This window comes from Camelus ferus, chromosome 26 (assembly GCF_009834535.1).
Source record: "Camelus ferus isolate YT-003-E chromosome 26, BCGSAC_Cfer_1.0, whole genome shotgun sequence".
NCBI lineage: Eukaryota > Metazoa > Chordata > Mammalia > Artiodactyla > Camelidae > Camelus > Camelus ferus.
The window spans coordinates 7,645,661-7,663,493 of NC_045721.1; the positions used below are offsets into that span (position 1 = coordinate 7,645,661).

General features: G+C 41.8%; 1 protein-coding gene across 3 annotated transcripts in view; it reads left to right on the forward strand.

Annotated features, from left to right (window-relative positions):
* The window catches only part of FUT10 (fucosyltransferase 10), a 359,041-nt gene that overhangs the window by 41,735 nt on the left and 299,473 nt on the right, over positions 1 to 17,833 (forward strand). For all 3 annotated transcript variants that reach the window (XM_032468336.1, XM_032468337.1, XM_032468335.1), the window contains one exon: positions 5,442 to 6,308. In XM_032468336.1, the coding sequence (XP_032324227.1) occupies positions 5,442 to 5,666 (225 nt within the window). In that variant the 3' untranslated portion in view covers positions 5,667 to 6,308. The remainder of the gene's footprint in view (positions 1 to 5,441; positions 6,309 to 17,833) is intronic.

The following is a 17,833-nucleotide window of genomic DNA, read 5'->3' on the forward strand; positions in this document are numbered from 1 at the left end:
AAGGCTTTTTCTCTTTATGAGGGAAGGATCTGGGGAGGTGGAATGGGCTTCCTGAGTGTCCCCTGCAGGAGTTGGCCACCCTTCCTGCACTCAGCCAAGGAGTAGGGCTATTTCCAGTCTCCTGCCCCGGCCCCAGTCTCCTTCTGAGCATCTGATGGAGGTCCATGGAAAAGAGCTTTTTCAGTGAATTCGAACTCTTCTGTTATGCCTAGGGCTTCCACCTATTCCAAGCTGACAAGGTAGCCCATACCTTAAGGATTTGATAAAAGTTTAGTTGATCCCTTGTTACCTACTTGCGTGGCGGTCACCTCCTTCTCCTGTGTTCTACCAAAGGTGAAATAGATCCTGTATCCATCTTTCCCTGGAGAGGCTTCTCACTGTGGAATTCAGTCTACTTTGTTGCCGTGTGATCTCAGTTCCCCGACGGACTCAAGAAAAGTTATGAATTTGTAGATTATCTGACTTCTTCCTTATTGTTAACATAGGAGCCATATTCTCCTTGGAAGCAAAATATTTATTAATTGTACTTTAGAAACAGTGTGTTTCTTTGCCCAGGACCTCAGCTGGAAAGGCAATTTGGGATGCTGAAAGTTAGCTACTTCTAAACATGTCACAACTATTTCATCAGACACACTTCCTTCAGGTCATACTGTGGACTATTTCTGGAAGAACACTGGAGTTAAAAGAGTCCATTTCACAAAATTCTTTTCTCTATGATGCCACCTCAGATGGAACTTAATCCTACACTGTTAAGAGAACTCTTGAGTGGGCAGACAAGGAAAGAGAGTATTATTACTGACTTTCTCATATGGACAGTTATGCAAGGTCAAGGTTGGGAAGCTCCTTGAAGATTATGTGGTCAGTACAACGTCCAGCTGACGGGTGATTCAAGTATCATGAACAAGTCATCAACTAATTTATGTTGGAACATTTCTAAGTGCTGGCGATTTTATTAGTTTTCAGGGGAGAAGACTATCTTTTGTTAGTTTCGACAGTTATATTGGTCTTTATATTGAACCCAGACTTCCATAGTTCATTCTTAGCTACCTGCTTCTGACTGTAGTTCATTGGGATACAGCCTTACATCTGTACCTGTCAGTCAATAAAAGTGAGCAATGGCCTCTCCAGAGTTGTTTTGTGGTAATTGCTTTGGGCCCACTTTATTTGACTCTGCTCGTGCTCCAAATACACTCTCTACTCAGCCATGAACTTTGACTACAGTAACCCCAGTTTTGAACCTGCCTCTGGTCCTTTGAACTTTGGGTTGGTATTTAGACTTCCCAGATCTTAAGTCTTAAAATTTCCTGATGGTTTGGATTTATGTTCAGGTTTTTTTTTTTTGCTCAGTTTTGTCTTGGTAAAGAATCCCTAACTCTGGTTCCAGTCTCTTGAAAGCCAAACTCAATGATTATCTGTCAGTGGTTCCCAAGAGAAGGGAGGATTTGGGCAATTCCATCCTTCATGCTCTACCAAGCAAGTTAGTTCACTCTTCCATCTATAGTTACTTCAGATGCTTCAAAAGAAGCTTTATGTTCTTTCAAAGTCATCTCTTTTTCAGGCTAACCACCCCTAGTATCTTCTCATATATTTCCTTTGGGAGTTTTAAGGAAGAGAGGATATGCTTATCCAACCATAGGTAAGCACCCACATTGTTATATTTCAAATTGGTCTTTCTGCTCTGCTTTCTGAATTTGGTATGAATGAAGATTCTAATCATTACCTAACACATTATAAATCCTAGTATCTTCACATAAATTTTTTTTTTTTAGAAAAAGAAATATATGCACATAGGTTAAAGCATCAAGTAGCTCTGCAAAGTTGGTTAAATAAGAAACCAAACCAAAACTAGTCTTCCACTTCTTTCCCCTTTGTCCTTGCCCAGAAGCAGCCACCTATCACCATACTTAGCTTATTATTTTGGTTTCTGAATCAATATTTCTAAACACATGCTTATACACTAAATTTTTGATATTGGGTGTTCATGTGACCATGATTATGTAACCTATTCAGAGATGAGCCATGTGGTCTGCTGTGGTTTGTTTCCCTTGCCTGTACAGTGTTTTGTTTCCCTCTAGTTAATAATTATCTTCTTATTCGATTATTTTTATATTTGTAAATCACTAATTCAATCCTTGTTCTGTCTTTTTCTCTTGTGTGTTGGCACTTCTGTTTCCTGTATGCCTTGTTTGGGTTGAAGCTAACCCTCTTCTAGCTTCCTGAGAGGGTGGAAGGGGGATATCTGAAATGTCTTCATTTTACTCTAACATTTAAGCTATAGTTTAGCTGAAAGTAAATGTACAGTGGACGTCAGCTTTTCTCAGAATTTTGAAGGCATTTTGTTATTGCCTTTAAAAAAACACGTTTAATTTTGAAATGATTTTAGATTGACGAAAGAGTTAACAAAGACAGTACAGTTCCCAGATAGTTTTCACCTGGCTTTCCCTAATGTTAATGTTTTCCATGACTGTGGCACAACTGTCAACATTGAGAAATTCATATTGACTGTTAATACTGCTATTAACTGAACCACAGACTGTAGTCAGATTTCCCCAGCTTCTCCACTAATATCCTTTGTCTGTTCCAGGATCAGATCCAAGACACCAGATTGTAGTCATCATGTCTGCTTGGTCTCCTCCAGTCTGTGGCAGTTGTTCAGCCTTTCCTTATTTTTAATAACTTTGACACTTTTGAAGAGGACTGGTTAGTGTTTTGCAGAATGTCCCTCAGTAGAGTTTGCCAGATGTTTTCTCATGTTAAGACTTGGGTTTTGGATTTGGTAATACTGCAGGGCTGAAGAGGGTCTTCTCACTGTATCGTATCAGGGGATGAATGATACCAACATGATGTATAACTGGTGATGTTAACCTTGGTCCCTTGCTTAAGGTGGTATCTGCCTGATTTTTCCGCCATGAAGTTGCTAATTTTCTCTTTCCACTAAGTGAGTCGCTTGAATCCACACTCAAAGGGAGGGGAGTTAAGCATCACCTTCTTGAGGGAAGAGTAGAAAATAATTAGTGGACGTGTTAAAACCACCACAATAATTAATAAATATTTGAGGAGGGGAAGATATTTTGAGGCTATGCAAATATCCCTTTTCTCCTTGAAGTTTTACTTGCTAATGTTAGTCACCATTGCTTTTTAACATCTAGTGTCATTGTCCAGAAATCCAAAACCATCCTAACTTCTGACCCTCAGAATTGATCTTATCCTCTCAGGAAGGCTGTAGAATCTCTCTCTTTCTCCTGTGTTCTGAAACTTCATAAAAGAGACTGTTTTTGTTGTGCTGAGCTCTCAATGGGCCCTGTCTATCTGAAACTTGGGTCCTTTAATCTGGGGAGAAGATTTAAAATTATTTCCTTGGGTATTTCTTTCCTTTGCTCTTTCTTTTCTGAAACTCTTGGTATTAGTATATTGGTCCTCTGAGATTTGTCCTCTAGTGTTAAAGAAACAGTCCAGGAGGTTCCAATATGCAGATGCTTTTTCCGTTTCTTTTTCTTTTTCTGCTAATTCATGGAATATATCTCGACTTTGTCTTTCAGCCCTTCTAGTGATTGTTTCATTTTTGTTAATATTTATCTTCTAAGATCTTTCTTTTGTTGTTGTTCTCTTAATATTTGCTTTTCTGGCATCTGATAATTTCATTGGTTTTCTTTTATCTCCTAAAGTTTTTTTCTTTGTCTCTGTCTTTCATGTTGGTAACTTTTCTCAGATGATTTTGGTAACCTGCTCATGCTAGGGTGGTTTGATTGGCAGCTCTGAGAATGAGTGGGGCATACGGGCTGTAAGCTTCATTTCAGGGTGATTTGGCTAGGTGATTTCCTTAGGGAATCCTGAGTTATGTCTTCCTGGACATAACATATTTCCCAGTGACGGACTCTTCATTTTCCTGCTTGTGTTGTAAGGCTCGACTACCAGCATTCTGATAATGGATCGCAGGAAGCAGGCAGGAGGGTCTGAGTATCTGATGCTCGTATATCCCTGAATCCTGTTCATGGTTTCACACCACTGCCCTCAGCTTCACCTCATGTTCCCAGATCAGAGATCTTGTATTTCACTTCTCCAGAGAATGAAGGGAGACTCCTGGCCTTGAGGAGTCAGAGAAGGAATCTGAGTATCTGACTGCTTTGTAAACACTTTCTCTTGATCCTTCTTTATCTCTTGCCCCCTGTCCCACTTCCAGGAGTATCTCTTGCCTCCTGAGCCTTCCAGGTTCTGCAGTCCAGAGCAGGCTACTTCTCAGCTCATTCTCCTGCTGCCTCACAATTCAGTTTTTGTTTTGTTTTTAATCTGATGAGTGATTTCACTGTTTTCCCTTCTGCTTTCCAGTCTCTTGACATTTTCTTACTCTTCTGCCCTTGTCCATTCTTCCATTTCTTATAGGTTAATATCTTTTAAAAATGATTCTTTTATTCTCATAGTAATGGCATTTCAGGAAAAAATGAAATTAGGTGTGTGTGTTCAAGCTGCCATTTGGAATTTGTCTGTCTGTCTGTCCCTCTTCCTCCTTCCTTTCTCCCTCCTTCAGAAAATTATTGGAGGGCCAGATCCTGAGGGGGTCTTACAGGCCACTGTAAGGACTGTGACTTTATCTTGCAGTGGGAAGAGATGCTGAGTTTAGCCTGAAGGAGATTAAGGGTGGAGTCAAGGAGACTCGTTAGGAGTCCATGGAAATAAACCAGACAAAGCTCGGACCAGCTCAGAGCAGTGCATGTCCCTAGGAAGCATTGTGAAAGCTCGGAGGTCCTGTGCAAATGCTAGGTGTTATTAATGTGTGGTGGAAACTTCTTGGTGTAGGAGACAGAGTGCAGTGGAAATTCATGAAAAACAAGGGGTTAGATGTACCTGTGCCAACAACGCCTGGTGAAAAAGTAACAGAATGACATATATGACGTAGGAACGTGTAAGTACATTAAAAATAAGTGCCCAGAAAAGGAGAACACATTTTTTTTTTCACAGAGACATTTAAATACAGAGACCTATATTAAATGCATTAAAATATTTGCCTGTGGGAAGGGTGGTAATGGCAGTGGGATATAGGGGGAAATAAAATGAATAAATAAACGGACTAGCAAACAGTATCCAGAGGGAGGGGACCGCTTTAGAGAGCTGGGGTCAGTCTTAGGTACACTGTTCAGGGCAACTTACAAAAATTTTTGGAGCTTTAGCTTCCGTCTCTTTCGAACAGGGTGGTCATACCTACTTAGTACCTATTTGGTATGTTTACTGCCATAAATGGGGCAATCTGAGTAACGTGCCTGGAAGAGTATCCAGTGCACGGAATATTCTCAATTAACGTCAGATGCTTGCTTTCTCCTTCAGCTGCTCGGCAGTGTAACTGTGGGGACTCTGTGGAGTGAGGGTACTTGCTTTAGGGAACGTGAGACTTGTGTTAACTCATCTCATATTTTTAAATCTTTTTGTGCCCTCTTCTCTTAATGCAGGGCTTGCCACCCAAAAGGTGGCAGGCAGACGTTACCCACCTGAGCTGTCCGGAGCCTACAAGGTTTTCTTTCTCACCCCTGGCCCCACGCCGGAGCTCGTTGCGAGAGATGTGGATACCGAGCTTCCAACAATCCAAGAAAGAAGCCCAGGCACTAAGGAGGCTGGTCGATAGGAACCAAAACTTCTCAGCTCAAGAGTTTTGGGCTCTAGTATTCAAGGACTAATACCAGAAAGTGTCCGAGTTTTATTTTCTAGGCTGCCTTAATATTTGAATGTCACAGCTGCTCTGTTGACTATCCTTAGGGTAAGAATTAATTGCTGCAGTACTCATAATGAGCTCTACCGAATGATAGATTGAATTACCCTTAGGGTTCACTTCTCTACTGTTTGTACTAAAAAAGTAAATATTTCTTACGGACAACTGGTCACCTTCAGTATGGACCCAAGTACCTGCCACCTTTTGTGGAAATTCGCCTAATGCAGATGAGCGTTTTCCTTGCTGCCAGGAAACCCTGCAAGGAAGGCAGAGCACGTAGCCATGGACGCTTATCCTCACCTGACCGTCTGCATTTATTGGTATTTGGCGAGCCCAGGGTCCTGGTGCTGAGCACGAACATGCAGTGTGTGAGAACTTGGCAGTGAGAGAGCCCCGCTGGCCGTGTCCAGGGATGTGAGTGGGTCCGGAAGGCTGTGAGAAAGCACTCTTCTAGCTACTCGCATCTAAAGAACATAGCACGTCTCTGCCTTCTCCAGACTCTCAGCCACCTCTCCACTTTTCTTATTGTCACCTCACCCTGTCTCCTCCCCCTGCTCCTCCCTAACGTGGAACGTCTTGCGAAGACGTGTCTCCTTGTGTGTTTTGATCGGTGAGTACTTCCCAAGGGTCCCTTATTCTGCACAGAGGAATAGTAAGTCACTGATTCGGGTGGCCCTCCTGTGCGCTTAGATCCCTGGGCGAGCAGAGGTGCCTGCCCATGGGATCTCCGCCGTGTTGGGGCTGATCTGTCTTTTCTGGGGGTGATGTACGGCCTGCAGCGGTGGGCGGCCCCAACGGTCTGGGAGCATTCCCTGTCTAACAGAGTAGGTCCATCTGTCTGTCTGGGGCTTCTGCTGGAGCTCCACCAAAGACCAGGCAGAAAACACTGGCTCACATTCTCTTTCCTTGTGCGCGTGGGGAGGCGTGCAGATCACTCCACAGCCTGTGGCCACCCGCCGTGCGATGGCTTTGGTATGTTTTATTGTGGAAAGACAAAAGTTCCAGAGGACAGGAGGGGTCCTGGGGACACCTGTCCCTGATGTGGCCTGAGGGGGAATCTTGGGAAAGCGCCCTCGGCCACACCTGCTCTTTGATCCCTGCCAAGGGCAGTCTCTTCCTTCCGTGGCTCTCCCTCCGCTGTGCCAGAGGACTGAGGACTGAGACCACTGCTTTCTCTTGGAAGCAGGAAGGGTCCCATTGCTTCTCCCCTGTGACTGGGTTGCTCCCAATCCCAGCTCTGCCATTAACGGAATGTGATTTTGTACAAGTCTCTTAACCTCCCTGTCCTTAGTTTTTTGTACCAGGAAGAAGTGGCAGGGCTGGTCTTTGAAGTTCTTTTCTGTGTAACATTCTTTAATTGTTTAAGAAGCTTCATTTCATAGGTGTTTTTACCAAGATAGTAACAAACTAGTGAAGGGCCATCATGTGTTTTTAGCAAGGGAAGCCCACTCTTCATTAGAGGAAGAGGCATACTTATTGGGTAGGATTGGGGATGGAAAGGATTTTATCTCTCTGCCATTTTATCTGATAATTTCAAAAGGAAAAGGATTAGAAAGGGGGATTGTTTGTTAAAGGCCAGATTTTAAGTTGTGTATTAAGTGAGGTATTTTTGTTTGTATGCTTGTTTCTTTCTTCTCTTCTCTTCTCTTCCTTTCCAGCCCTTCCCTTTCCTTCCCTTCCTTCCCCTCCCCTCCCCTCTCCCCTCCTTTCTTCTCCCACTCTTAAAAGAAAGCCCAAGTTGTGATTTGTGCCGCTGGTGAGATATTATCAGGTAGTTTCTCCTTCATAAATGCCTTAAGCAAATACTCAGTGTTTATATGCTGCATGTATGTCTTAAACCCCAACTTTAAAATTTTTTTTTAAGTCTTGTCGGTTTACAACGTTGTGTTAGTTTCTGGTATACAGCGTAGTGATTGTATACAGCATATGTATTCCTTGTCATATTCTTTTTCATTATAGGTTATTACAAGGTATTAACTGTGGTTCCCTGTGCTACACAGTAGGAGCTCTGCTTTCTAAGTTCCATGTGAAGCTCTCCATGTGTTTTATCTGTGTTGACCTCATTGTATCACACCTTTTTCTTAGCCTCAGTGTCTCTATTATTGAAATATGATTGAGAAAGTGTCCCACCTCACGGGGCTGTTGTGAGGATGACTCATGCTGTGAGGGACTTCCTGCAGGGCAACTTTCTGGTTAGGGCGTCAGGACCCTTCACTTAGATTATTCCCAAATACTGATTTTCAAAGTGGTGTGTCGAGACGGGTAGAAACATTTTCAGAAATGTTGAAGAAAATGATGACTAATGCTAGTTAACAGTCTTCACTTTTTCATCTGAAAATATAGGCAACATTGGCCTTTGATCACATAGCAAGTACAGTATTTCAGAAACTGAACGCTGACTTCTAGGCGGTGTACGATGTCTTGTCTTATGGTTAAATCTTTAAGCCATTTTGAGTTTATTTTTGTGTATGGAATGAGGGAGTGTTCTAATTTCATTGATTTGCATGCTGTTGTCCAGTTTTCCCAGCACCACTTGCTAAAGAGACTGTCTTTCCTACATTGTATATTCTTGCCTCCTTTGTCGAAGATTAATTGACCGTAGGCATGTGGGTTTATTTCTGGGTTCTCTATTCTGTTCCACTGATCCATATGTGTCTGTTTTTGTGCCAGTGCTACACTGTTTTGATTACTGTAGCTCTGTAATCTTGTCTGAAGTCTGGGAGGGTTATGCCTCTAGCTTTGTTCCTTTTTTCAATATTGCTTTGGCAATTCTGGGTCTTTCGTGATTCCATATAAATTTCAGGATTATTTGTTCTAGTTCTGTGAAAAATGTCCTGGGTAATTTGATAGGGATTACATTAAACCTGTAGCTTGCTTTGGGTAGTATAGGCATTTTAACAATATGAATTTTTCCAAGCCAGAAGCATGGGATATCTTTTCATTTCTTTAAATCATCTTTAATTTCTTTAATCAATGTTTTATAGTTCTCCACGTATAAGTCTTTCAGAGAGCAATTTTTAAAATTAAATTATTTTTTCAGTTGAAGAGTTCCATAAGTGAAAATGGAATTTCCAATGGATTACTTTAAAATTATTGATCACTTGAAAACTGAGGTAAGATAAAAGACAATCAGAGCTTTCAATGAGGGAAAAAGAAGCCTTTGGTTTTTTCCAATGGGAAAACAAGAAAAAAAGTGTATGAAAGAACAAGAAAAATATTTTTAAAATGTATCAAGGAAATGATCATTATTTGGGTCACTCAGAATGTCAGGCAGCCTGAAATTTATTGAAGTGTCCAGTATTTTCTAATTGAACATTTAATATGTGCCAGGAATTATTCTGGGCCCCAGTGATACAGCAATAAATGGAACTGACAAAACCGCTGGCACCTTAGAGCTTACATTCTAGTTCTAGCAGGGGAGTGGAAGTGGAAATACTCCAGCAAAATAGAAGTCACTTCCAGGGAGTCTTTATTTCTTTATTCTGTAAGAGCCCCGTAAGATGGAATTTACTTCCTGAGTTTCTGCTACTCTCTTTGAAACACGAGATGTGATATAAATGGGTTCTATTGATAGAATGTATTAAACGTGCTGTATTGACAAGATGTGTTCAAAGCACTGGGAGGTCACGTTTGAAGTGAGCTGGCCAGTCTAGAAGCCAAGCGCTTCTCAAGTTCTTTTCATCTTTTGCTCCATTGTTCTATTCCTGTTCCCCAGAAGAGGAGTCATTTCTTCGGTCAACATCGTGTGATTTCCAGCAAGAGTGAGAAGTGACTTGGGAGTGGGAACAGCCGTGGGGAGCTCACTGGGCGGGCAGTTCTGCTGTGTGGCTCAACCCCTGAGTAAGGAGGTGGGGCGAGTCAACGGTCACTTCATTGTGGCACCTGAAGGTGTCTGCTCTTACAGGCTGCATTCAGTCATCGTGTGCATAGCTGACACACCACTAGTAAGACTCCTTTCACCACTGAAATAATATTACCTGCTAGTCTGGGAGAACACCGGTCACTTAGGTGACCATCTTTAAGTCACGAAGCATAATCACAGATGCCTTCCCCCTTCATGGTCTGCATCCCAGCTTCAGTATTAGCCTGGAGCAGTTTTCTCTCTGTAAGGCAATTCAAACCAAGAAAAATTCCTTTGACTAGTTAGGTCCCTAATGTTCTTAGATTTTTATCAGAATAACTAGAAAGGGAGATAAAAACCTTTTGGAGATAGGAAAGGTGGAAGCTTGTAGTAAAAGAAATGTGATGTTAGTTTAACAGAGTGAAGCAGGACAAAGCCCTGATAACACAGCTCATCCAGTGCTGTGACACCAGTAATCGACAGGTCCAAGTTTCAAACCCAAGATTGTTTTATTTGTGTATACTCTTTCCGCCATGCTCTGTTTTCTCCCATGGGGAGAGCTGGAGATTGCTGTAATTCTTTGCAGTACTCCTGAAAAAATAAAATGTCCCTTTATCCCACTGACAGGGAAGAATTCAGTTCTGCTCTTAGTTTTAAGATAAATGTGAAATTCTTTACTAGGGGAAGGGAGCCTACTTATAAGTCAATGTGTGTCTTCAGAAACTTTCTTGTGATGTTGGAATTATAAATAATTTGGTTTGAATGTTGAGAAATTAAACACTTGGAAAAGCCTATAAGTTGGCCTTAAAAGATATCCCCATCTTTGAGAAGGCCTCCATTTGATGGTTTCACACCTGATTTGTTTTCAGAGGCTCATGCAACTCTGTGCACACAAATGCTTCCACTACCCTGAAGTGAGGGCTGGCAGAGCAGAGCTCACAGAGGACTGCTGGGGAGTGGAGCTCATAACAGAAACTCAGAAAAAAAATGTAGTAAAACTGTGTTATGGAAAACGAGCTTTAAAGGTCAAAGAAAATAGGGTATGATGTCATTTCCCTGTTGCCTACTTATGCCCATCTCCGCCCTCCCCACACACGTCCCAGGTCTGAGAAACAAAGACAGCAGTCAGCAGGGCTGTGATTCTTTCTAATTTGAGGCTTATCCAGAATTTCCTTTAATTTTGCAATTATAGGCAATGACACAGTTCCCAAAATTCATATTCTGCCCCCATCTTTTGGAAAAGCAACACCTCCAAGTAAACTTTATTATAAGAGGCTTTCACATTTTCAAAAAGTTTGCGGGCGGTTGGGGGAATGAGAATGACAAGAAACAGAAGGTTTGGGCAATGAAGAGGACGTGGAAAATGCACCTTCTGGGAAGATGTAAAAAGAGCATCAGGTTGGCAATGCTGCAGCTGCTGCTCACAGTCATGGTTCCAGAGAAGAAGCTTTTCTTTCCACGGGTTTCTTTACAGAGGCCAACATCTCCGTTTCGGTTTCAGGAAATCCCCAAACAGGAAATGAGATGTTGCAGGCTTTGGGCTTTGGGGACAGACTCATGAGAGAGGTAAATTTCAACAACCTAAAAGTTGCTCTTCTTGGCTTCGGAAGCCGGGTAGCCCAGCCAAGGTGAACCAGTCTTCCTCCTCCTGCCTGCGGTGGGCTCAGGTGCCCGCAGCCACACCACCCATCACCCCAGAATCAGTGTTTCATAAACACGATCCTCACCTCGACACAGGGGCTCTGCTCGGGCTGCACAGACAGCCCTTTTGCAAACTGGAGGGTCATTCATGAACAGTTTGGAAAACCAGGAGAAAACAACCCCTCATCTTGTGTGGACAAGAAGGAATCTGATTTGGCAGGAGCGAGGCGGGGACTGCTGTCGAACTTGGGTTTGAACAGTCTGATCTCAGCGCTGGCAGCCTCTGCGATGACCTTGGAAAATACCTCGTGTCAGTGTGATCAGAACCTCCAGACAAAACGTGAGTTCAGCCAGACATTTGAGTTTCCAACTGCCTGTTTGCCATCATAGAGAGACAGTCTTCATCGCATTGGACTTCAGTTTGAGCCTCAAAAAAGCTCTTAAGATGAGGTCCCTCTTTACCTCCATTCTCTCCCTTTTGAACACCCCCACGAACAAATGATGGGGCCATGACTGGACAATGCAGCTACATCAAGCTATTGTATGGTTCACATGTTACCTAGAATACAGTGGAGGTGGATTTAGGTGAATTTGGAGATGACTGGAAAGAGATGCTAAGAATGGGAACTTGAACATGTTCCCAGGATTTACCAATCTTCTACAGTGCTGTTCTCTGCATTCGTGCTAGCTGCTCCCAATTAAACAGAGAACTTGGTCTCAGGCAGTGTCCAGCTTCTCTCAGGTTTACGTGTTTCACAGATTCCTGCAGGGCACTGCCCACTACGGTAATTAGTTAATCGGAAGTAGCATTAATTGTTTGATGTCTGTTATACAGGAGGAGAGGGTGGTTCCAGGGTAAACATGAGAACAGCCAGAGGTGAGTGGCAGCATCTCCCATGGACTCTAGGCATTCCAAGTGAGCTTGGCAATTATCTAAGAAAGAAAGGAGCGGCATGTGGTTTTTTTCCCAGTGGGGGATTTCATTGTCCATTTGGGTCCCTCTGTTTACTGCATCTCAGAGAAACCATGACAACCACATTTGTCTGTTTCCTCTCCCCTAGATGCTTCTGTTCCATCTGTTCGGTATTCACCAATGAAGTCAACATTTTGTCTCTTTTCTCATTATAAATAAAAGTTCACTTATGCGAGTTCATTTTTTTTTAAAAGTAAAAGAAAATAAAAATTACAAGGTGGTGCCTGGCTTGATAAATTGTTCAGTACCTTCTCTGCACTTCCTCTGTCCTGATGTTCACTGACATGTGGCATGTTCATTTATTTGATTTGTCTTAAATTGTCTGTGCAGTATGCAGAGATGTAACATCCCAGGAAAACAAAATGGAAAAACCCTGCTTTGCAGATGTATAGCCGTGTGATGAAGAAAACGCCTCCTGTTTTCAGTCATAGTGGTGCACATCTTGATCTAACGGTATTTCTTTTACTTCCAAAATCTCAGGTAGTGGCAATCGGGAGCACCTGTCTCCTTCCAAGCCCTTTTACAAGCTCTTAGGGTCAGGTGGCTCTTTGATGTGCACTGCACAAGGAAGAGGTAACAAAGAGAAAGAAATACATGGCTCAACTTCAGTGGGACACTAGTGGGACCTCTTTTTGTGGTGTAGGGTGTCCTTTTACATTGGAGTCCCACTGATGGAGTGGTCCAGGACAGTGCCTCCCCAGGCCCAGGAGTCCTGCCTTGCGTCTTGGGTTGCCTTTGCTGGCTGTTAACTACCTTTGTGGCCTCGAGCAAAGCATTTTACCCTACTGTGAACCCCCGTTCCTTCATATGTAAAGTGAGGTAGAACTAGATGACATGTAAGGCCCCAAAGAGCTTTAAAATGGTACAGTTCTGTTTCATGACTAAACACTAAACACTGGCTAAAGGTTTTGTGACTTTCTTTCTCTTACCCCATCTGCACAGTTCTAGCCTGGGTCCTCTTCTTTCCTCGCTCTGTAACCTTTCTCATCCACCTGATCCACTTCACATTTTCAACTGTCATTAGTTTACTTACGACAAAACATTTTAAAAAGTGGACTTTACCGCATTATAATCACATACACTACAGTGCACCCGTTTCAAGTTCAGTGAATTCTTTCCCACGTGTACAGCTCTATATCCTCCACCCCAGTTAAGATATAGGACGTGCACGTCACCCCGGTAAGTCCCGTTGTTCTTCTTTGTAGTCAGTACTCCCTTATTCACAGCCCTAGACACTCACTGATATGTCTTCTGACACCAGAAATCCTTTTTTCTCCTCAAAGCCATGTTTCTGCTCGTGATCGAGTATGTATGTTCAACTGCCCACTGGGAAACTTGACTTAGAAGCAGTCCAGACCCCTCGACCTCAACGAAATGAAAGTCAAGATCTTTCCCCCGTAAATCTGTCTAATCACCAACATCGCACACTTGGGCATCATCTGTATTCCTTCTCTGCCTTCTCTTCCCCTGTTAACCCATCCCACTTAGCAATTCTAATGTATTCACATCAGTCCCTTCCTTCTGCTGTTGTTTTAGTGTAGAGCTACACCAACTGCAGTCTAGTCCCACCAAGTTCAGGAGCTCCGTGGAGCTCTTGCAAGGTCACACGCCACATCCTTCCACCTCGCAGCTCAGTTGACCTGTGCGTAGCCTTTTCCCAATATATTTATATGGTGTCAGGTTTGTGGTCAGATCACTTTGGGGCCTTTCTCTCAATAAAACTTCTCTCTTGTATGTCAAACTCTACCTAGCTTAGCATCCTTTAATTTAATATCCACTCATCTCCTTTGGGATAATGACTCCTTTAAATTAAAAAAAAATTTTTTTTGTATATATATATATATATATTTTTAAATTGAAGTACAGTTACAATGTGTCAATCTCTGGTGTATGACTCTTCTAATATAACCCGTCCCTGACTTTCCAAGCTCACTTCTTACCTTTCCCCCATAAATATGCCCCTGGGCTCTGCTATACTGAACTCATTATGTGTTGCCTGAATACTCATTGCTTTCTTCATACCACTGCATCTTTGTGTACACTGTTTTATTTCCTCTGCTTGGAGTATCTGATGAATCGCTATTTATCCTTCAAGACTCAGCTCAAATTATTTCCTCCGTGAAACCTTCCCTAATACTCTCAGAGGTGATTATTATGTCCTCTTCTTTTCTTTCATGACACCTTGTACATTTCTCCTTTGTGATCACCAAGATGGCACTCTAGTGGAGACAAGGCAGGAACAGTGCAACCCATTCCTCAAAATGGTCTGAACCGTTGACAGGTTAAGCTCACGTGTACATACTTACAGATGTGCACATCTGCACACCTACAGGGAATGGGGAAGAACACAGGGAAGGTTCTTTAACTTTTGGTTCTACCTTCTGGCTCAATTAAGCGTTATAAGGAGGAGGTGGGCTTTGGGAGTGACTCTCCTGCCACATTTCTTTAGCTTCTCCTTCTCTGGTTTCTTTCAGCTGATCAGAGACTTCGTATGTTTTGTTTCTCAGAGACTCAGAGTCCTGCTGCTTCTCTGCAGGTGAGAGTCCCTGCACTGCCAGGCCCTCTGCTGGACACCACCCCAGGCGGAGGGAAGAGGCCCCCCCAGTGTTCTAGGCAGTGCAGTGCTGCAGTCCCACAGGCAGGTTCTGCCAGTTGTCTCGTTGTAATATCATGTCTCCTGCTCCCTTGTCTTAGCCTAGTCTGGTACGCGCCTGCCGTCAGGAGGGAGAACCTGTCCTGCAGTGTCTGTGACAGGACATACTACTTAGTAATTTTCATGATCTGTTTATGTGTTTGTCTCCTGCAGACTGTCTTGAAGGTCAGATGGTGTTTTTGTTTTTTGTTGTTTCACTTTTTGTATATATTCCTAGTGCCCAGCACAGTGCCTGGCAGAATCAATAAATGAATGAATCTCATTTATGAATCTGAATCCCACCTATACACACTTACATTACCAAAGTTAATGATGTCTAAGTAGCATATTCTGCCTTAATTTAAAGCCTGCTCACGAGTAAATTAAAAAGTGTTTGAGTATCTACAAATGTGTTTGATTTAAAACATTTCCCACTTAAAATTAGCAATAAATGTAGGCCATATTTTCACGTACTGTTACTTCTTTTTTTTTTAATTGAAGTGTAGTCAGTTTATAATGCTGTGTTAATTTCTGATGTACAGTTAGTTATTCAGTTATACATATATGTGTATTCCTTTTCATATTCTTTTTCATTATAGGCTATTACAAGGTATTGAATATAGTTCCCTGTGCTATGCAGTAGGACCTTGCTGTTTATCTGATTTGGTGACAATTTTTCTTATCGTTCCAATTATACAAGAACTTCTACCAAAGTTCAGTAGGTATTCTGTGAGAATCATTCCACACTTAGATGTATTTTTGATGTATTTGTGGGAGAGGATGAATGCAGCCTCCTTCTATCTTAAAACCCCTCTCATGTGCTGATACTTGTAATTCAAGTCCTTATAATTTAAAACAGAAGTTAAAGCCAAGCATAGATAATTAATTTGGATAATTAATTTGCCAAGTTTTTGTGCTGGTGGTAGACGTGTAGATATAATATGTAGTAATAAAAAATATTTGGGGAGGCTAGGGTACATTAAGAGAGAAGACAATAAGCACTCAGAAAATGCAACCAAAGAGCATACACTTAGTTCTTTAGCACATTTAAAAGAGGAAGCTAAGTGTCAGTTCAGAGTGCTGAGTGCAGAAGGTCAAGGTGGAGCTCCTTTTTTTCCCTAGGGGATGAGAAAGCCTGGGTGGTGTCTCTTGTTTCTGTACAGATGGTGACAGGCCCAGGAGAAAGGACACCTGGAAGTCAGCTGGCTTTTGATAAATGTTTGTTGAAGAATAGGTAATATTGCAAAGTGTCGGAAAGTTGGGTAAAGCAATCAAGAAGTCCTTCGGAGCTGTGTATGCCTTTGAAATGCCAACAATGTACAGTAAGTTCAGATTTTATGGAGAGATCATACTCCCTTGCCAGGAACTAAAATCTCTTGGAAACTTTCTCTGACTAGCCTGCCTCATAATGACCTTTGGTTGCTCCAGGTAACTCTGACATTTATGGGGGCCGTCTGTGTTCTCTGCATTTATTTAACGTGTGTCTGTATATTGCTTAGGATGGTCCCAAGTTGCATCTCATCCCCTAGATTATCTTGTCTTAGGGGGTTTGTGTCTGTCTTTGCATTCTCTATAGCTCAATATGTATCTACTACGTTCCAAACATTTTTGCATATGGCTGTCATGTGATTCAAGTCTCAAAACAACTTTGTAAGTGAAAATACTATTACTCTGTTTTTTGCAGATGGGAAAACAGAGGCAGCATGTCAAGTAACTTATCCAAATTTACACAGCGACTTAAGTGGCTGAGTCTAGATTTCTTTTCTTTTTTTTTCAATTGAAATATAGTCAGTTTACAATGTTGTGTCAATTTCTGATGTACAGCCCAATAGTTCAGTCATTCATGTACATACATATATTTGTTTTCATATTCTTTTTCATTATAGGTTACTACAAGATATTGAATATAGTTTCTTGTGCTCTACAGTATAAACTTGTTTATCTAAGAGCCCAGATGTAGATCAAATTTCATGATCATTCTGCAATATACTTTTTAAAGGAACAGAATTATTCCAAAGGATGTACTTAGAGATCCCTTAGCTGACAAAATAAAATGGACAGGCAGCATTTTTTTTGGTCATGGAGCTGGTGTATTCTTCATGACATCTGAATATTATGTCTGTTCCATGCTGGCCATTCATGGAGGGTTTAATCCACTTTTAATTGATGCTTGAGAGATGGGTTTGTTGGCTGACACTGTGAACCAAACCCTCAGATGCTGAAAGATGATGGTCTAGAAGTTTATCTAAAACAATGAGGTCAGTACTGCAGAGAGGACACTTAGCTCACAATTAGGCATTTTGGGTGCCACTCAGAGTTTTCTCTTTTCCTTTCCCCTGCATTGAATGGTGGGCTGATGTTTTAAAATGTATCAAATACCAAGTGCTGTCATGGCCCCATTACTGTCTTCTTTTCCCTTTTCACTCCCTACTGTTCCCCTCCGTCAGGATGACACCTCTTCCAGGCACCCACAGATTTCATCCCTTGAACATGGAGTATAAAAAACATTAAAATACACCACACGTGCTGATTAATTGTTAGACGAAAATCGCCCAGAACATTGATCTCAGACTTTATCTTTTAAACGATATAAATCAAATTTATCTCCCTTTCAAGCTTCTTTGAATTTTAGTGTCTCAATCCCCCTTTAGTAGCATTGCCCTCTTCATCCGGGTAACTTAATAAAAAGATGAAATTACTCCGTATACATTTTCAGTTGCACCTCTCTTGGTAACTTGAGTTGACGTCAGCAGAGTCTTCTTTCCTGAATCAACTGCAAGTATGTTTTTAATACAAACTCTCTTAGTCCATAAGAAATCTGTTGGAGCAACAAAATACTCATGAAAAAGATACTCTTTTGGCTAAGCCATGATTCTCAATTGCACTAGACAATTCCACATTAAATCTTTATTATAATAAAATAAAATAAATAGAATAAATTGAGCCCCTTATTTTTCAGCTCTATTTATTCCTGGGACCCATATCGGGGGTCAAAGATATAAAAATATCATAAAGCCAGGCCATCATGAAATTATCTTTAGGTGCAAA